The 21,856-nt window shown below is 42.7% G+C and overlaps 1 protein-coding gene across 1 annotated transcript in view; it reads left to right on the top strand.

Moving 5' to 3' along the window:
* Positions 1-21,856, top strand: part of nav3 (neuron navigator 3) — a 205,652-nt gene that overhangs the window by 142,863 nt on the left and 40,933 nt on the right. Inside the window, exons 12-13 of the mRNA XM_022749315.1 lie at positions 1,262-1,672; positions 3,676-3,795. Coding sequence (XP_022605036.1) covers positions 1,262-1,672; positions 3,676-3,795 — 531 coding nt within the window. The remainder of the gene's footprint in view (positions 1-1,261; positions 1,673-3,675; positions 3,796-21,856) is intronic.

The raw sequence follows: 21,856 nt of genomic DNA, 5'->3' as shown, positions 1-21,856 counted from the left end.
CTCTGTGTCCACATGCATCAAGCTGCAAGGCTTGGTGTGTGAGTGGTCATGTGTATGTCATTTCTACAGTTGTTGTCGCTGACTCACCTGCAGCACGTAGGAATTGATCCCACTATTTGGGATTTCACTTCCTGGTCTTGCAAAAAAAAAAAAGATTGGTAAGATGAAAGCCAAGTGTTGCAGTTGACATTTTCAGATTCTTCTCCAGCATTCGAGAAAAAAATGTCTTCATTGTTTGTTGCCTAGCTAACGGAGGATAAGTCAAGATAGTGAGTCAGTCCCCTTTGTCTCCCTCCATCAAGTTTCCTTCCTCGTCTTTGCTTTCCTCCCTCTTTCCCACAAGACCTCTCTCACTCTCTCTCACTCTCTCTCTTTCTCTCTCTTTCTCTCTAGATGCATTTTCATCTATCCAGTGACGCAGTTCAATAAAGATTTATCATTCAGCTTCTGTGTGAAGCTTTAAAGCTTTTTAACAGAGGCTACATATGTTTGTGATGTCACATGAGTCATAATGGAGGTTTTATTTAACATTTCCTGAGAGATCACCGAAATCCATTAATGTAGTCAAACCAAACAGCTGTTGTTGTGAAGCCATTATTTTAGTTTTTGTTCTTATATACTGTAACAATGTAAAGAACACTTAACATTAGCATGTCCACTTTTTAATTCATTTTCTGATAAACAGGAGTTTTATTTATTTGTTTCACCTGTGCTGATGCAAATACATCTCATTCAGATTTTATTTCCTGTGACATTTCAAAAGTTTGCGTGTAACTCACTTGATAGTTGTATGGAAACATAGCTGTCTCCTCCCTCCCTCTGTTTCTATGTGATGTACCGCGATGGTCTGACATAGGTTCTCATGGGAGCCTTCACTCTCTTCTCCTCTCCCCCTTCAAGTCAACACAGTGGAAGAAACAGCACTTTAGGAAGGTCACACACACACACACACTGACACGCACACACACACACACACGCACACATAAAGTAAAGTTAGAGGAACCAGTGTGTGATTTGAAGGGAGTGGCAGCTCTCTTCTGAAAATATGACTGATCTTTTCACCTGGATGATTTGCCCTTCGCACAGGAGTGCGCTTGATACGATGACTTCAGTGTCCTAAATTTGTGCATTTGGTCTATTTGAGGCACTTTACTAACGACCCTCTGTACTGAGCCTTTAATGGTTTGCAACTGTCATTTGTTTCATGTCAAGAGTCAGAATTAATTCCCTTATTCTGTTTTTCTTTCCCGTGTCTCCACAGTACGCTAGAAACAACCTTTGACACCACAGTAACCACTGAGGTCAATGGGCGGAGTCTCCCAGCCCTCACCGCACGCTCCTCCCCCATGGCCTGGCGTCTGGGCCCGACACAAACCCCGCGTCTCCAGGCAGGCGATGCCCCCTCAATGCCCAGCAGCTATGCTGCGCCCAGGGCGAGCTCGACAAGCGCCGGCACCACCACAGGGCGCTACAGTGGGCATTCGGACCCCACCAGGTTTGTGTACAGTGCCCCCCTGAGGCGAGCGGCAGCAGGGGCGAGGGGGGCGGAGCAGGGGGAGAAGGGAGGAGGAGGAGGAGGGCTGGAAGGAGGGAAGCAGATGGAGGTGGCAGGGTACATGAGTGATGGGGACATCCTAGGGAAGAACGGCCGGATGGATGAGCTCACCAGCGGGTAGGAAGAGCATGTTAGCCTCCTCTGACACACTGACTAATTCCAAGGTGCTGCTTTAACAGCACAATCAATACTGCTTTTGAAAATATAAATTAGAAGTATATTCACATATAAAACCAAACTTAACAAACGGATGTAAACTAACTTTCAACAGCATATCAAGCAATAAAACATTCTGTATTGTCTAAAACAATCACTCAGCATTCTGGGAATTAAGCTTATTCACTATGTCAATTTAAAGATGCCACTCTCATGTCACATGCAGCCGGTTAGTTTATCACAGCTTGTAAAGAATGAATAATAGGGGGAAACCGCTATCATGGCTCTTTTAACTAAAGGCAAATTTGAAGAGCCATGAAGCCTGAAGCTGATTTCCCAGGCAACCTCAAGGTGATGACAAGATTTCAAGTCACTCCAGGCCAAGAAACACAAAACCTCTATCAAACAACATTTTTTGTGTTTTTTTTACACTTTTAGTTTTTAGTTATTATTTGGATTAAACAAATGAGATGTAATGTGTTACTTAGTGAGTGGTATTGATCTACTCTTCTCAATGTATTTTTCAAACTGGTGAACTATTGCTTTAAATGAGAAGCATCAGTTTGAGTCATTGCATTTTCCAAACTAGTGTTTTAGAAATAGGCGAGGCATTTTGTTGATACTTCCGTCACCAGTCAAATTCTGTGAACTGGTCATGAACTCTGCAACGCAATAGACTGTATCTTGTATTCTCAGATCACACCACAAAATGTACCGACCAGTTTCATTTGTTATATGGATCTTTTAGCTTTGCACGCTGCCTGAAACTTGATTAAAACTAGCGTTAGCATTAGCTTTAGAGAGATTAAAATGATTTGATTTGGTTGAGGTTAGGGTATTCATGATAACATCTATCATAACAGGACTTCCTGTGTGCATGTTTCTTTGCCTTTCTATTCATCGAACACAATTACATTACATTTAACATTTAACCCACAACTCATGCTGATGACATTTTTTTTTAGGGCCACTATGTTAGTGTATATTAATCCCATAACTTTGCTTTGATGTCTAAAACATAGGATGTCAGCTTTAATTTACAGGCTGGCCTTCTACATCATTTTTACACACAAAAATGCCACTTTAAAGGCCTTTTGTTATTTGAAACTTCAACTGACACATTTTCTGTTCATGGTTAGCTGGGTATTCACACAGCTGCCAAGGCCTCGCCAATTTGTCTCCGTGCATCAATACAAATAGCCTGCTGACATCCACCAAGGCTATCATCGGTTTACCACGGCTTGAGAGGAAAGGTTCGCATAATGCATTTACATGAACCTTGAGGGCCACTGACAGATTACCTGAATGAAGAAAGATAAGTCTGTTTCTTCCACAAAACATCTTTTGTCCTTCATTCACTCAGTTCCAATAAGAGTAATTTCGCCTTCAACACGCGCACACACACACTAAACAAACACACACTCCCAGTTGGCATCCATGCACTTAAGAGGTTTTTTTGGTGGCGTGGGGGTGGCGCGCGGGGGTGGCGGGCGGGGCGGGGGCAGGGAATACCGCGAGGGACAGTTAAGCGAGAGTGATGGAGCAAAGCATCCGCAGGATTAAAGACGTGTCAGAACAGAAATTGTAACAACACGTCGGGAGGGAAAGGTGATTAGCTGAATTATTAGCTTAATTAGCTCAACACTAATGATTCCCGTGTCCTATCAGCCGTGTCTGATAGCTATCTGGCTGCAGCCTCCAACTCCTACCACTTCCTCACTGCCACATACACATCCACAGATGCACAAACTCAAAGTGACTTTTTTTTTTTTTTTTTTTTTTTTGGTGAGTTCACAAAACAATGTTCATAAATCAGATTCTCCCTCAATCAAACAAGTCAGTCTTCTCTCTAGTTTAGTTGAAATCATTTGTTGCTTTCCATTATTAAAAAAAATATTGAATAACTCCTTTGTGCCAAACTGAGGTCGGACATCTACTTGCTCTAATTAATTTTCCTCTCACAGATACCTTACAGACGGCGGTCTCCATCTGTATGCACGGAACACGGGCCGAGCTTCAGACACGGCGTCTTCACGTGAAATATCCCAGAGAGGGAGCAAAGAGATGCAGGGCGACATAGACAGGTAAGGATGGAGTCTGCCAATCATACAGTCCTGTGTGTGTGTGTGTGTGCGTGTGTGTGTTTCTGTGTGGGCCACACCCAGGTCCAGCAGCGGTTTTCCCAAGGACACATTGAGTGGATGAAAGCACATTGTTAGATATTCAAATTCGCTGCATCACATTTCCAGTTTTCACTTTTGGCGTTCAGCTGATGTTCCTCCTCAGTGCACGTTGCAACGGGGGTTCAACGCTACAAGCTTCAGTAACTCTGCTGGTTGTCAATCACTTTCAGCCACAGCCAAGTGGATGTTTGCAAGGGCAAACCCACCAGACTGTGCTATGCAGCCAGTGATGCGTGTGCGTGAGAAAAGCGGTACGCCGCGGTGAGAGTGGCAGGAAGGTTGAAAACGTATCAGCCTTATCAAGCAGAAACTGCAGGCACATCCTCTTAGAGCCAATTGAATGGAGTTGACGTAATGCTCGCTAAAGCATTCACCTTTGTGACAGCTACCTGGGTAGCAACTTAGCATGCAAACAGGCAGAAGTAATCAGAACAAACTGGTACATTAGTTCCGCTAATAGAGCGAAACAGTTATCCAGATCTAAACATGTTGTTTCTTTGTAATGAACTACATAAATGTTGTCGGGTTTAGTTCATATTATTAATTTGCAAATATCGCCACAGTGTGAAAACTTTCTTCCTACACTGCGCATAGAGGATTATATGAATATATATATATATATATATATATATATATCATACTCTGTATAAAAGGAATCAATCATAAAGTGAACAGGGGTTAATACCCAGGTGTCATAATCTCATTTATTTCTGTAAAAGCATACACAACATGATAATTGCAATGGGTGAAAAAACTGAATGGTCCCAAAACATCAGTTCAAACATTAATCCAATAGGCAAGCGACACAATCAGAAATGAAAGATAAATGAAAATAATAGCACAGTAGACTAACCAGCCTTTCAGGAAAAACAAGTAATAAACATATTTTAGGAGCAACTGCTGCTTTAAGTTCTTTTTAAAAAACAAACAAACATTGTGTTGAAGCTCATTCCACTCCTGCGGACCTCTGCAGACCACACTAACCCTCATACATTTAAGTTTATGTCAGCCTTTATTCATATAGTGTTAGGAGAAGAAGTTGGAGATGAGGAAAAATATAAACTTGTAACAGTAACTGCTCTGCACAAGTCATGTCTAGTTTGCTCATCATAGGTTTGAGCAGTAAACGAATAATGAAAAAACAAATAGCCTCAAACAGAAAGTCGTGAATAAGTTCATGTCCTTCAGAGGTGATAGTCAGGGCACCCCACCCCACCCCACCCCAACCTGCTGCAGGTCATCCGAGACTAAATGAGGTGAAAAGGAGAGACGCTGTATCGATTTGAAGCTGTCAAGCTAAGATTGTGACGACGGGCCTTCAGAGAGGCTGCTGGGAATCGACTGATGCACTGACATTTCCCAGTGTCGCAACTTCAACGTCTGCCAAGATTTTAATGAGTGGTAGTGTTTAGAGGAGTAGGAGGCCTGGAGAAAAAAAAAAAAAGCAATCAGATATGGCTCTCAAGAGTTAGTTGGCTTTTCTCGTAGTGCTTTAAATTAAGTTCTGATAGAGACACTCCAAGACAAGCTGACAGCATGCATCAAACTCCTGCTAACTCTAAAAAATGATTATAAAGCCTCATTATTTTTGGTTGGATATTAAGATTGTTATGTGGCGAGTTTTAGGATCCTGCTCAAGGAAAAGCTAAATGTGCTAAATGTGCATGTGGTTACATAAGGCACATTCAGACAGAGTGAAGTCAGACTTGCCTCCTGCTGTGTGTGTGTCTTTGTTTTTGCTACCCGTCCACATAATCCAATTGTTTCACAGCTCAGACGATCCCGCTGCTTCTGGCGTATGTGCTCGGTGTCACTCGCATGTTTGTCACACCAGTCGAGCCGGTCAGCCAGCGGTGAGGGCCGGTCATATCTGTGACCGGTCGAGCGTCAAAACATGCTAGATCTGACCGCACGTTCAGGACAGGCGATTAACCTGCCCCCACCATCACTCCCCGTCAGTCAGTCTCAAGCCGATCTGCCTGTCAACAGTCTGACACTCAGGCAAAGGGAAAGATGGGATGAGAATAAGTATGAACCCTGTGAACTGTCGCTTCCATTTGCCAAGTCTCAGCTTCACCCTGCATGTGTTTTATCTCAGTATTTTAATATTTTTTGCCCAAAGTATCTCTCACCTTGCTTTGACATAAATCCCCGAAATTGCAGCTTTTCTCAGCTAAAGTCTGTGTTAGCGCTCTGGGCCTCAGGGGCGATGAGGAAATATTGATGCATGCTTCCCCTTAAGATGCCTGCAGGCAACCGACTCCCAGTAGGATCAGGATCTCAACTCTGGAACCGTGTTTTCCTTCCTTCCTTTCCTTCCTCTCTTTTCCCTTACAAAACTGTATGACTGTACACACACACACACACACAAGCACACGCACGCTTCCCCCTGCCTCCCTCTGACATGTGTGATTGTCAGAAGCCGAGCTGTCACTTCCCACTGACACACAACAAAGCTCAGGGGGAAAATTCATTTCCGAAGCGATTGCTCACTGGGCTTCACACCTCAGCTCGGCTTTAGCTCCATCTGTGGGACAGGATCTGGCCTCATTGATCCCTTCCTTCTTCATCCCAAAGCGTTCGTCTTCTTTTTCACACAACCCCCTGACTTTGAGTGAAATGAGTAGCGGATAAGGCCCAAGTTCAAACTGACTTTGAATGACTTCAAGGAACGATAAATACAAGCAAAGCATTTATTCTGAGGCTGTAAGAGAGTCAGATTTAAATTGTCTAGTTTCTCTTTCCCCTGATGCCCCTCAGATTTTTCATATTTAGCTGTTCAACACATTTTTTCAGTTGCCTCTGTAGCTGGCAGGTAGAGCTGCAGTCTTTTTTTTTTCCTCGCACGTCTGCTTTATTTTTGTTCCCTTATTCAAGTTTGGCTTCCTTTTCAACCATTGGAAGATACAGGCAACACTGCAGTAAGTAACTGATTATTCCCTCATTCCCTACGTCTCATTTAAATGTAAATTTCCTACAATATCTTCAACCAGACGGTGAACCTGTTGCACTCGGTTGTGGATTATCAGAGGTTTTTCTAATCAAGGAAAAAAAAAGACACACCCTGACTGTCTCGTGGCCACATTGCATTCTGGGGTGCATTTCACAAAGATAGGCTTTGACTGTGGCTTTGGTCAAACTAATAGACTTCCTGTGTGAAAAATTGCAGCTGACCACTGAACAAGCACGTCAAAACCATTCATCTCTCTTCACTCCAGCAGATGATGTTTTTGCCCTCTGGAGGAATTCAGCGGCTACGACGTCATTTTACTGTGAAAATCCAGCAAAGAGTGTAACAGTAGCAAAAGTAGCATAAAGTCTGAGACCTGCAGCAGAGCTGAGAGAGGCTGTGGCTTCTCTGTCTCTACAAACTCATTTCTTGCTCCACAACGTTGTTACCAACCCATAAATTATGAGCCATGTTTTGCTCTTATGTGTCAGCGCTGGTCAGCAGGTTGTAGCTCTGAGTTAGTCTGAGGGTATGGTGGTTAACTTTTTAGGCTTAAAACGAGTCCGTATTGATTTTTGTCGTACTGTCTAACTTGTATTAGACTTGAGAACACTATAGACCAATCTTAAATATTTTTGTGAAACAGGGTTGTTGTGAAAATGGCTTGCTGTGCAGTGACAGGTCCTTGTGGTCTTCTTGTCTTTGTATATGTAGCGTCTAATACCAACCAACTCCTCAAAGACTGAGGTCTGACTCCCTCAACAATGTGTCATAAGTTTTTAGTCTCACACTATTAGATTTTGTAAAGACTTGCAGGATCGAGACAAGATTCATTTGAGATAATTTTAATGACAATCATCATAATTATTATTAATATTATTATTATTACATAAAGTTAGGAACTCAACACTATAATTGTCATGATTTGGCCCTTGGACTTTTATTTAGGATTTCCTGTTTTATTTTGAAATTATTTTATGCTCTATGCTCAATCACCATTGCCTGCCTCATGTATTTAATGCCAGCCTCACACCAAACGACTTGTTTTCTTGCGCCACCCCAGAGTCTCCTCCATGCTCACCACCGTCTCGATTCGCTGCTTCCTGTTTTCTGTCACTGAATGTCGCCATGAGCCAAGACTGAAAACGTATGATTATATTAAATACGTTTGATTTGACTTTAAGCAGCTCTGACCTTACACCAAACGATCGAGCAAAAGTCTCATGATTTTATTCTGACACTGGAAATTCGTCAGTGACGGGTAAAGGTTTAGTTTACACATAACTGATTGATCCATGCGGCAACTGTGCATGAACAGAAACATCTGTAATGGCTGTTATTCTATATACATACTGTATAACAGCCTCTTCATAAAACTTCCTTTTTGCGGAAAGTTTAGTTTGCTGGGTTTTTTTTCTCTGGCGACTGGACACAGTGACAGAAGTGAGTCTGTTTTTGGGTGATGGCTGGATATCAAGTGTAATTTGGGACAAATTATTTGGAAAGAAATACTGAGCATCAACGTGTTCCACTCCTCTTGTCTTCCCTTCTTGTGGATTTCTTCTTGTTGAGAAATCCAAAACAATAATTGAGGTTATACAATACACACATGCATCCACACACACACACACACACACACACACCTAAATCCGAGCATCCACACACACACACACACACACTCGCACAAGTAGACATCCCTCACTCAGTTCTCCTGGCTGGCTGGCAGTGGTAGAGAGAGTTCCTGGGAGGCAGAGAGCGGGAGTCGGTCTATGTACACAAACTGAGCTCCCATGAGGCTCGTTATGCTTCGCGCTTTTCCTCCGTCCGTACCGACTCCCCCGGCTGCCTCCCACAGCAGCTTTATCCCCAACCAACACAGCCCCCGAGGAAGTTCATCTAAATGACTCATCAGATGGAGACTCAGCAGGTGACTGAGCCCATCTGGGGCCAGAACATTGTGCTGCAGTGAACCTGACTGCTCCACGTGTGCTCCATGTGACCACAGGCGGCGCGAGATGCCGCGTGCTCATCTCCGTGTCTCCATCAGATCAGCGTCGCGGGTGTCCCTGTTTTGCTCTGCTGGACAGGGAAGTCGTGCGTCATGTTTCCGGAGGTGGTTGGCTTGGAAGGGAAAGTCGAGATTTAGATTTGAGTTCCTTCATCATCACTGTGAGGCCAGAGCTTCTGCTTTTTTTTTTTTTTTGTTTTTTTTTACCACAGAGTATTCAGCAAAACTAAGTGTGACAAGATGCAGAAAATAAGCACAGTGTCAAACACTCAGTTACCTTTGAAGGTGTTTTTTTTCATTCACGCCAGGAACTGACCATCTGCCCCAAAGCAGCTGAACAACAAAGGCTCAGATCCCTCTTCTAATCAGTCTGTTTCAAAACAATGGTGAATTCAGCCTTGGCTAAAAGCCCCCGCGCTAAAAATACCCTCCTGTCATGCAACATAGATGAGTGCATGCTCGTGGCTTTACTGTCAAGAAAAGACGCCCAAGGAGAATGTTTTGACACAGGCTCCCCGTTCTCAGCAGAGACATGAATAAGTAACATGGCCTCGCTTTTAGCATACTGGTGTGAGTGTGTGTGTGTGTGTGTGTGTGTGTGATTGTGTGATTGTGTGTGTGTGGCACCATCTCTCTCTCTCTCACCCTCCTGCTTGAAGGCTGGACTGTGGCAGCTGGCTCTGCATTTTTTTTTTGGTTGTTTGAAGCGTTGGGGGATTGGAGACAAGTTTGCGTTTGAATGTGTGCCGTGTTGTGGTTGTGTTGTCCACGCTTGACGAACAGAGGGTTTGCTTGTGCACTTGTCCCGGACTACATTTTAAGGCTGTGTGTGTGTGTGTGTGTGTGTTTGTGTGTGTGTGTGTGTGAGTGTGTGTGTGTGTGTGTGTGTGTGTGTTTGTGTGTGTTCCTGAGCAGCAGCGTCCCGGCTGTCACTCTGCAGTGCGGTGACAGTACGTGGAGAAGCTGCACGACTCGTCAGTGCTGCCGTAAGCAGCAAAGGAGATTTGGAGGAGACGGTTTTTAACCATCAATGACAAAGCCAGTCGTTATATAAGTTTCTGTGTAGCTCATCTCTGCCGGGGGCGCCTCTCAGGAAGAAAATATCCTCCACCTGAAACTGCAGCGCTTCAACGTTGCTGCTCTCTAGCTTTCTGAAGTTTTCTGGCACTTGTCAGTCTCTTTCTGTTTGTCAGACATTCGTCCTTTTTTTGGGTCTTAACGAAGAGCACACAGACACACAAACTTAGCTGACTCTGATGGTAATTGGAAGAAGTTTTTATCACAGATTTGAGTACCCAGCTGTGTCTGCCTCTTGTGTGTGTGTGTGTGTGTTCATGCAAATGCGTGTCTTCCCCTTGTGCAGGTGCTTGCATACACACACTTCCTCTCAAATGCAGACAAATTGCAGCCTCACACAAACACACACTAATGAGCCATCCACTCATTGAGAGGAGCTCAAAGGAAAGTTTCCATTTTTTGGACGCTGAGTTTTCCTCCTCTTTCTTATTGTCTGGCATTGACTCAGCTATGTCTTCCACTCTGGATGCTGCTCTCTCTATTTATAATTAATCTGAATATTTCTCACACGTTCCTCCAGGGGAAGCTTGGTATCCTCATTAATTACTGTACTCACTGAATTAATAAGTGAAGTCAAGTAGTTACAGAACGGGCAGTGATGAAATAAAAAGACATCCTGCCCTACTTCAAATTTTCTGAATGTAAGGTTTGGAGCCAACGAACCCTGTCACACCTCTGAAGATGTCGATACTGAAATGAATGAGGTTATATTTTCCCCTCCAAGCCTCTAATGTGCACAGGAGCTGTTTCACAGTGTGAGCCAGTTTAGCAGAAACATGCACCCGTTCTGGTCCAAATTTAGCCCCAGAAGAATCCTCATTTTTATCCATATTTTTACACAACATCAGTATCACCTTGTAAAAATGTCTTTTTTGTGTTTCTATCGTGCACGGATAAAAAGTGACTTCAACCGAAACTTCGAATGTTACATATCAGGATGTCTAGTAGAATTCTTCTTTTTGATATCTGTTTCTTTATATTTCACTTAGTGGATCAGGTCTGACTCTTCTCTGCTCTATTACTTTATTCTATGGTGCTTCCTCTTCCTTCACTGAGCCTGACTGAAGCCGCTCTCAGCACGATGATCTTTAGGCCATATGCCCTTTGACAGTGAACCCACCGCTCTGTCTGTCAGGGGCAGGTTATGACTGAGAGGTGAAGGACAGCCTGTGTCTTTCTAGAGGATTATTGCAGCATAGATTTTGGAGATATTATCACAAAAACTGCAAATAATGAGACCATAATTATGTAGCCTGTAGCTGCCTCTTCATTATATTTTATAATGTAATCCGACAGAAATGAACTTCTGTAAAACTTAATAAGCACCACAGAATTACTCCCAGTTCCATTACACTGATGTGAATTTTCCAGTTTAACATTTTAAAAACAATTTAACACATTACAGTGGTGAACTTTCTGTCATGTAGTGAGGTTTCATTTGTCTCTTGACACGTGTTGGTTTGAAAGCCATGTGCTTAAACACTAGTTTTTTTTTTTGGTTTTTTTTGTATCACTCATCTTTATTGATTTTGACCTTCAAGTCTCCCTCCGTCACTCCCTCCTAACCCCCCACCCATGAACTGATTGCCATTAGCGTCCATGAAAACAGCAAAATGATGACGATAAGCAAACTAACATGTACCAGTGTGTTTACATGCACACCTACATCCCTGTACGTCAAAAGAAAGAAAAAAGGTTGGGGGTACAGTATCACTTGGTTAATTCCAAATTTAAGAAATCAGGTATTGATTCAAAAAAAATTGAGAAAATGAAATGAAATGAAAAATTTGTGAAGCTACAGTTACCATAACGACTTCCTGACTCTGTCAAAGGTAGAAATCTGCCAACAGCGCCTGTAAAGCTCACTGTTAAACAAATAAACAGTGGGGCTGTTGAGGTGAACTTTGTTACCTTTGGACAGAGCCTGACCAGCTGTTTCCAGCTGTTTCCAGTCTTTATGTTAAGCTAAGCTAACAGGTTGCTAACTCTAGCTTCATATTTAACAGACAGAGAGGTGGTGTTGATCTTCTCATCTAACTCTCGGCAAGTTTCCCAAAATGTTGAAATTATTTCTTAAAATGTTCAAATGAAAATGAGAATTTTGAAAAGAGACTGATGAACCAATTTGTGAATTTTTAATAAGGAACCAGTAGCAGCCACTGTTGAATAATAATTGACAAGATATTGAAATTCAGAAGAGTCTCAACTCAACTTGATTAAAGGTGCTGTCAAGTTCACAGAGACACACACACACACACACACACACACACACACACACACTCACACACACACACTTACAGACGGCAGCAGACTCACACCGGTGATGTCTCAGTCCAAGGGGCGATCTGTTCACTGAGGTCAGACCTGTCTGTCTGTCTGTCTGTCTCTGCGTTTGATGACAGGTCCCATATGGTCGAGTCACCATCAGCTCACATGGGTCATCTCAGTCCCCATACCTGCCAGGGGAGACTGTACAAAAATGTTCAGGTTGTGGAGGGTGGCTGAACCTTCTGTTTTGATTTTGAATGAACTGAGTCGGAACAGTTTGTTTCACTGTAGTTTAAACATTGTTATTCTTATATCCTAATGAGAAAATGAATATGATTTGGATCAGACGATGCTGAGGCCCGGTATGTCGGGCAGCAGATGTCTGACTTTCTGTTATCACTAAATCAATTACATGAAAAGTTGGAAAGACGAAGGCTACCATCAAATATAATGGGAGAAATTAAAGACCCTCTCCTGCTCTCCCCCTAAAAAACTTAGATGACCCCTCAGAAGAGAAGAATTTTTTTCAATTCTTACAGAATAGAGGAAAAGTTAAATTATTAAGAAAGCTTTCAGAAGCTAGTTCTTCCATGATAGAAATAGAAATGTTACACACATTGTGGACATGAACAGCAACAGCCCCAGTTCAGGAACCTTCGCATTCCCTCATTCATCTCCATATTTCTCATCACTGCCTATATATAGGCTTCTTTACACCCTCTGTTCATGCAAATTGTCCCATATTCACAGGTCACAGGTCTCAGGTCTGACTTATGGGAAATGGTTTAACCCATAATGAGGACTCACCTTAAGGTGACTCAGAGGGGACATAAGAAGGTAATAAGACATTTATATCCCTCCCTAGTGCATAATGTAGTTCTTAACAGGTCATATATGAAGAATGTATGTTACCCAACATTAATCCATGTGTATTGTACAGGTCAGATTTAAATGTCCAGATTTTCCTCTTCTCCTGTGTTTTATTTGAAGTGTTGATCCATAAGAATATATATTTGTAGTTTTAGGAACCAATGACCATCTAAATGTAGTTTTACATCTCCTCTCTCAGGCTTCTCTCTGGAGCTCTAGTAACAACAGGTCAGTGAGCCAATCAGAAGAGAGGACGCTCTGATCCTCTCTTCTGATTGGCTGACTGTTTTCTGAGTGATCCAATAAAAATATAGCAGATTTCAGGAAAACACTCAGAGAAACCAAAACCTGCAAAGTTGGATGGTGGGTCCAGGTGGGCGGGGCTGAAGGTTATGACTGCTTTGTTGTGACATCACAAAGTTACAGAAGTCCTGACGGCTGGTTTTAAGGCTCAGTTTCTGAATACAGGCTGTGTGCATTTCTCTGTGGACTGAGGCTTTGATACTTTCACAGTATTAATATAGAACCTAGACCTGCTTTATAATCAAACTACACATGGACCTGCCGTTATACTGTGGGACCTTTAAAGGAAACAGATGGGATGTCGTGACTCATGCTAGGGTGACACTGTAAGCTTGAAGACTTAAAGGCATTACTACCTTGCATTATGTATCATGAGCAAGCCTTAAAACTCCACATGCAATGAGCAGAAGTGTGTCCGTATGTAAATATGAAATAAATAGTGCTGAGTATTTGTGCGTAGGTCCAGCTGTTGCCACAGCGCTGCATTAGAATTAATGTGATGAAACATTAGAGGAGAACAGGAAGGTGGCCCATTGATCTGAACAGTGCAGTGATGTAGTGCTGTATTAGAAAGAGAGCTTAACGCTCTGGTGATTTAAAACTTTTAATCGAATAAGTTTGTCTAGTTAAAAGGCCGAGTGTTTACAGAGGGAGAAGCTGCAGATTTATTTGACTGATGATGCAGAGCTCATGCCCCTGAGAGTTTACTTGGATCGGGAATTCATTCCAAAGACTGAATTATCTGCATGTTTTTATTTAAGTGGGAAGCGTCTTCTTTGTCATGCAGTTGGCAACAAGTTGTGGTGAAATGAGAAAAAAAAACCTTAAAACCAAAGCATCACATTTAGCTGTTGTTGTCATTTTAAAGGGTGTCATATGCTTGAATTGTGTGAGGGTGATTTGTTGCGAACTTGTGAAGGTATTAAAAGTCTTGGGCGCAGAGACTCTACAGTTCTGTGTTACAGTACAGCAGTGTGGCAGTAGATAATAGGATTCATGAAAGATTTGTCTGCAGCGCTGCTGATGGATTGAGTCAGGATTGGTTGTATACACTGCTAATGCAGGATAGATTTTAGGATAAAAAGACTAAAGGCCTGCTGCTACAGCTGCATCAATTCATTTGGTTGAAAATTCCCAAGGATGTGACTCCATTCATCATCTGACAGGCCTAATGAGTTTGTGAAGATAAGAATCGACAAAGCTCCTGTTATTGCTAATTCACTTTACTGCCATGGAGACTGACTCTGCTGTGGATTATAAATATGTAATCCTGTTAAATGACGAGTGTTGTGATATAATTACAACAGTCCAATGTTTATGACGCTGTACAGAAACTGTTATTGTTTGTGTTGCTCTTTTCTGTAAAATGAAATCCTGTGAATGGTACTGGTGGAATCTTTTGTTTGACATTCAGTTCAGGATACACGTATAGTTAATTGCGGCAACCCTGTCAAGTCACTGATCACTGATTCTGGACACAGATCATTGGTGGTCGGATTCTAACCTCAGCTGGGGGGGGGGGGGGGGGGGGCCTGGGAGAGCTGCCACAGCGCTGCCTCTGTCTATCAAGTTGTAATACCATAATCCCAGAAAGATAAAGGCCTTTCTGTGCCAGAACAGTAGACGGTGGAAGGTTTGGTGGTGAACTCTTTGCCAAATCGTCTGCCACAGAAAGCAGAGGCAGACGGCCAGGTGATCCGCTGATGCCCGCCACCCCGCTCGTCCCCTTCTACCCCCAACCTCACCAGGGTTGGTGACCATCTGGTTCCTGTTGCCCCTCCCATAATAGCCCTTTTTCCAAAGTATCTTATCTGCAGTATATCTGATCGCAACCATTTTTTAAAACCTTATATTATTTATGACCACTTATGTCAATACTTTTGACGCGGGATGCAACTGATATGAAGATTTTCATTACTGATGAATCTAATGGGTTTTTTCTTGATGTGTCAGTTTGGTCTATAAAATGTAAAATCTTTCAGAAACCAACATGTGACGTGTGGTCACTTTGTTTGTTTAAAACCCAACGACCTTCAATTTTCTATCATAGGAAATTAAGAAGAGCAGCAAATTTTCACATTTGAGAAGTAGAACCAGTTAGTTTTGGTCTTTTTTGCTTATAGCTAATTAAAACAATTAATCAATTATCAAAATTGTTGCAGATTATTTGACTTTCTTTCAACTAATTGCCTTGTTGCCTTATTGTTTTGGTAGGAACATTACATCCTGAAATCCTGACCAACCTTGGTAGAGAGGTTTTGTTTGTCATGAGGTAGAAAGCATGATTTAGTGAGTTTATCTCCTTCCAGGCCAGAGGAGGAAGAGGAGGAGGAGGAGGAGGAGGAGGTTGGCGGTTGAGGCGGCTGTCGGTTGCGAGCACTTATGTGGGATGTTTGTTTGCACATTTGCCAGCAGTGTGCCATAGACTCGGAACAATCCCCTGCCGGGATGTATTAGCCTGCTGGAAACCCCTCGCCTCTGAACGGCTAAAGATTTTGTTGTCATCTTTGACTGCATTGCAGTGGGAAGCCTGGACGTCTTTACCGGCCCAGCCAGGCGGCGCTGACGTCCTGCTGTCTGTCATTGCTTGGCAACAGACACGTTTCCAGCCCGTCCCTCCAAGGTCACTGCTCCTTGTTTTAATTGAGTTGTGCCGAGCTAAATTGGATTCCACAGTCAGTGACATTTCTGATTTTTGAAATTTTTTTTTATTGTCAACATACAAAAGATTTTTCTCTTCTTGTGACACGACACCTTGAAAAAACAATCCAATACATTTTATGTGAACAAACTCCTGCTTTGCCTCACAACACAGGAGCAATTCAGCCTGTAACCAGCTCATTTTAGCTTAAAAAAAAAAAAAAAACACAAGACATTTGCAGCATTAGAGACTAAAGTTTGGGCGGCTAGCATGAGCAGTGAACAGAAAAGTCAAGGCAAGGATAAAGCTCACACTATATGTGATCTTTTTGAGATCTCTGGATCTCCAGGTGACATTTACTCTCCTTCAACAAAAGCAGATCAGCAGCTGGATGTGGCTGTGAATTAAACATAAAGAAGGAATGAAGCAGCTCCAACGGCTCGTCACACTTTTCTTCTCTCAGCACTGCCCGCCATTAGGCTCTTTCGGCGGGTTGAGAGAGGAGAGTCATGAATAATGACCCAACGTGACGCTGTACGGACAGACTTTACTGAGCCACCTCACGTATTATGCATGAGATCACTTCCAGTCCGAGGCATTCGGCAAAGACGTAGGGACAGTCGGCTCGCATCCAGCAAAGCACTTCCTCTTTGATTTGGCTCGATTCTGCATTGTCATCCTCCTTTAATTAACCCCTTAGTAACCCGCCGCCTGAAAACATGTCTGATTGCCTCTGCCAGGCCCATCCTGGTGAGGAGGGGAGAGGAGATGAAGAGAAGGGAGGGGGAGCTGGCAGCAGCAGTAGGGGGTGAAAGTGGAAGAGTGAGGTAGTCCTTTATTCCTTTCTCTCTCGTTCCCATTTCCTCTCTGGACTCCTACTCGTCTCACAGCTTCCAGCTTCTCTGCCAGGTGGGGTTTTTGCCTCCTGTGGCAGTAGGCGCGGTTCAAACCAAAGCAAAACACTTCTGAGACGAGACGACAGGCAGCGTCCATCCCATTAGAGGTGAGTTGACAGCAAAGCTAGAAACTACTCCACACGCGCAACTCCTCTGTTAGGAACCTGTAGCTGATTGATGCGCCTTTGTGTTGTGTTTGCGTAGAGTCACGCTGTGTAATTTGCTCTGATAGCTGCTCTCTTTGTGCTCCACATCAGAGTCAAAGAGAAAAGTGAGCCCATCACCAACTTTGGCAGCGGCCAAAAAAAAAAAAAAAAAGGCAGGAGAAGAAGAGTAAAGTCATTTGCAAGGAGGTCTTGTTTTGTAATGGCAAAGGCTCAGAGGCATTAACTTGGATTATGGGACTCTACAGGAAAATGAGGATGAGTGCTTTCCATTCACATTACAGAGCTCCGTATGTGTGTCTATGTGTTGGAGAGAGACAGTGAGTACAGAAACACTCTGTGCCTTTTAAAGTTTTGCATGTGACAGATAGTTGTCATGGTGGTCGGAAAAGGACGTCTTTGTTGTGGCTTTGTTGTTTCCTCTGAGCAGCGCTGTGTGGACAGTTGGTGATTTATTATGGTGCTTGAAGCAAACATACACATATAAGAATGTGACAGTAGGTAAAGACATATTGTACAAAACAAACAGAAAAGAAAAGAGGCGAAACTTGCTTAATGAAAAGGATTTTGGTCCCACAATTAATATTGCAAACACGACGAAGGTATTGTGGAGTTTCATTGGACCTCGGTGCATCCTTTAGTTGAGACGTAATACCTCTGTCATAAATGAAGCTTATTTGTTCATATAAACATTGTCAGCGCGCACATTCAGCCTCCCGTTTACTGTCAGTCAAGCAGCAGGAAAAGCCTGTCTCCGCTGTAGCTTTGAGAAAGAGTTGTTTTTATTTTCACACAAATACCAATTGAACCGTCGACGATCAAAGGATGAGGAAAAGGGAATTCACTCACTTTTAATTGCTGTCAGATGGAAACTATGTGTCTCCTGAGTGTTTTCATGTCAATGTGCAGGATTTAAATGACTTTTATAATACTTTTTAAATGAATTGTTCCTTTAATTGAAGGTAAAAACAAGAAATGAAAGTGAATGTTGTATATAATCTCAGTTCAGTGTGAGACACAAGCAATTCATGAATTCAAACTGGTTCCACCTCATGTCTTTAAATGGCATCGCATATTGTTTTTCCCTTTCACTTTTGTTACGTAAGAGTGGTTTGGAGTGTCCCATCTATCGGACACTTCACTTTCACTCACCATCAAATATATTTCAGCGCCCTCGTCTCTTTCATCTCCTTGATAAAGTTTAATCACCGCTGTTATTTATTTATTTTTTGTTCATGCTAATAGCATTTTCTCTTCCTCTGGGCCGTTGAAGGAACAAGACCCAGTGTATTGAATATTGAATGAGATAATGTTTGCATGGTTGAGTGGCACCTCGGCAAGCGCGTTCACAGCATGCGACGCAGCGGGAGAAATTCAAGGATTTGCAATAGAATCTGCAATAAAATGAACACAGTGGGGAAGGGAGATTTTCTGTGACATCCTCATTTGTTTCCCTCTTTCCTGCTGTGAAGTCACATTTTCCAACCTTGGAGCTGCCTTTGCCTTGCGAGCTGTTCTATCCCAGCTTTAAGTGCCTTGCTAATGGCACCTCGGCAGCATCTGACGAGGAGTTTTTTCTTTTAGACTTCGGATGCTGAGATTTTCCCCCGACAGGTCTCAGGGATTTGAAAACAGGTGAAACACTAGTCAGAATACAGTTCCATGCCACTCCTGCTGATAATATGTTGCACTATGGAAGGAATTATAGTCTAAGGCGTCACAGTTATATTTTTCCAATGAACAGAACCATCACTGGGGAAATACAGTGTGTTTTCAGATGGATTTTGAGGGGGAGACCGACTTGTTTCGCACCATCTGCCCGTTATACTGCTTTGCTTATGAAACATGGGAGAGAAGCCAATATCCTCCACAGCCGTCTCCTCTCAAGCATCCTGCTCTGTACATTGTTGCTCATTGTTAATTTAAAGAGTTATGACACAAAAGTCCGACTCACCCGCCCTTTCTGTAGGGTTATTGAGTTCGCCTGTGCCATTTTTGAGAATGTGCCCCCCACCCCCCACCCCGTAGGAGATGTGATGACGTGCATGTGAAATGTTCAGGTCTGATGGGAGGAGCTTGGTTAGCCACGGTTCTGTCAGAGCAATCAGAGCTGATCCGGGGAGTCAGCCTGATGAAACGTTCAGCCTATCACAGTCGAGCGAGCCCTCGGGAGGAGGAGTGCAATTTATTTTTGTTTTCTTTTTCTTTTTATCAAACCTTTTATCCTGGGAAAAATCCACAGCTCATGGATGCTCTTCTTCAGCAGACCCCAGCCTCCCGTTCACACAGACAGAACACAGTCATCTGTTACTGCTCACTGAGCAGCTCCACCGGAGCAGCCGAACTGCCCTGAAGGTGCAGTGCAATAATAAATGTTTGCCCTGCTCTATCTGCAGGGTTTATGGGGGCGCTGATCAATATCCACGACTCAACTGCACTACCTCACTCTGAGCTGAGGTGTCTGGCTTTCAGAAATCATTCCTGACCACTGATCTGGTTTGAGGACTTTAATGGTGCCGTTGAATGAGCTACATCCTTTCATAAAGAAGGAGTCAAACCCTCCAGCCTTGAAAGCACTATCTAAACCATGGTTGAGATAGATAGTAATCTTATTAGAGTGTGAAGATGTCTGCTGATCGATTGATCCACCGCTTTGGTCGAGACTGAAATATCTCAACAACTATTGGATGGATTGCAAATATTCATGTTCTCCTCAATTTGGTGAGCCGTTAACTTTCTTGTCCAATAGTTTAGTTTATGATCAAATAGAGTTCTGCAGGGATGAATCCTAAACCCCAGAAATTAGCATTTTAGCACTTCCTGTTCCCTCGTTCCGACGTCTATGGGTTTGTTTGAATGGGTGTTTCGATAGATGCCTGAAATAAGGTCTGTGGTTAAAACAGGCTCAACACATTTTCACGTTTTATTTCTACAACATAAAATACTTCAGTAAACACTCCAGTCCTGACTCTTTAAGCTTTTATGTCTGTTTAAAAAAGGCCGGTTGCTAACAAGTGTCTAAATGAGACTACAGAGGTTGTCAGGGACGTTAAACTTTGAACATGAAAGCTGATCTCCTCACCAGTCTTCCTTTACATCCTCGTTGTGTTGGTACAAACTGTTACTAACTCTGTCAGAGGAAAGGCTTTTGTAGAGGAGGTCAGAGCTAAATCAAACTACAAGTTGAAGTTCAGTGGTTGTGACGCTGAAGGCATGTGACCGCGGTGTAATTGGTTTATAGTCTAACATTAGCTTTTTACTTCTGCTGATTGTATTTAGGCTTCAGAAATCATAAAGTGGTGTCGATTAGTGAAGATTATCCTGCTGAAATCCCATTGGCTTTCTGTCGAGGGAACCAGTGGTGCTAACATCTGGATTGTTCTACAAAACTACGTCATCCCTGCAGCACTCTATACCTGTAAAGCTAATGGCATTCCCATCAGCCTCAGCTGTTCTTTGTCTTTAGTGCTAATTAAATGTTATTTGCATGGAAAATTCAGATGATGATCATTCTAAACCTTACCTGCCTTGTGTTAGCATGTTAGCATTGTCACTGTTAGCATGGTAGCACGATGACATTAACATTTAGCACAAAGCGGAGCTGTGCATAATTACAGCTGTAGGCTCCTTGTAGTGTGATTGTGAATTCCTAATGTCAGACGTTGCACACCTGTCTCTGTCTTGATGAAGGCTGGTGGACTGTGTAAACACCAGGGACAACGATGGAAATAAGTCCAGGACGTTACTGTTCTATCCCTGAGACAGTCTGATGTGTTGTAGTTTTACAAACAAACCAAAGCCAGAATATGTAATGCTCCTTGCTCAGTAGCACCGCAGTGGTTGCTGTCAGTGCACAGACACAGTCCACATGTACTTCATCCTCTTGTGCTACAGTATTATCTTTGTGGTTTCCAGGTAGCCTGCAAGAAACTGTGAATACGTTCACAACTTCCTCACCTGAGTGTCTTCCTGGTAATCTGTCTATTGTTTCGATCTTAATTCAGCAAGTTAGTTTTGCTTTTGTTGTGCTCCATTATTAGTTCCCCAGTTTGTTAATTAACAGGAGTTTACTTTAAGAATTAGCCTACATTTACAGAAGTGAGAGCACAAGCTAAAGGGCGTCTTTACTTTGTGATTATGACGCCAAGAGACATTCACTGTGACTCATTATGTTAATTAAGAATGAATTACCCAAAAAAGAGTTTTAATCATATTACCCACAGTTGAGATTAATTCTTCAGAAAGAAAGACTTTCAGTGTTGTATTAGAGAGACCACCCCAGGAGTAAAGAGCGATCTGTTGCAGCCAGGGGAAACTGCACATGATTATTCTCATGTTTAGATAAGAACTGGAAGTCATTGAGCTTCTTCACAGCCATCTGCCTCCGCTTTGCGCGTTATGATGATAGACTCCATGACAGTCCCCTCACTGCTTTTTCATCAGTCCTCTTTTCTGTATTACCCAAATAAGTCTGCAGCACTTGATGTTATCAAGTCCAATTTGTCTCGATTTGGAGGAAACTAATAGTGAAATGGAAAAAGTGAACCTCCCCTTCAATTTAAAAGAAGCTTGAATGATATTTGAGATCTGCAATTTGGTGTAAGGAGCAATCAGCAGTCATAAAGGACCATCTGTGGCTTTTGATCTCTCCTGAACTTCATCTTTGAAGCATGTTTCTGTCTGAGAATTTGATGCTTATATGCTCTCAGAGCCAATACTTTTACACTAAATACATATAATCATACATATATACGGAGGTATCTGTTAGTGTGCTGGCAAAACCTC

Source organism: Seriola dumerili, unplaced genomic scaffold (assembly GCF_002260705.1).
Source record: "Seriola dumerili isolate Sdu_G_001 unplaced genomic scaffold, Sdu_1.0 BDQW01000138.1, whole genome shotgun sequence".
Classification (NCBI taxonomy): domain Eukaryota; kingdom Metazoa; phylum Chordata; class Actinopteri; order Carangiformes; family Carangidae; genus Seriola; species Seriola dumerili.
This window is presented reverse-complemented; position numbering and strand designations above follow the sequence as displayed.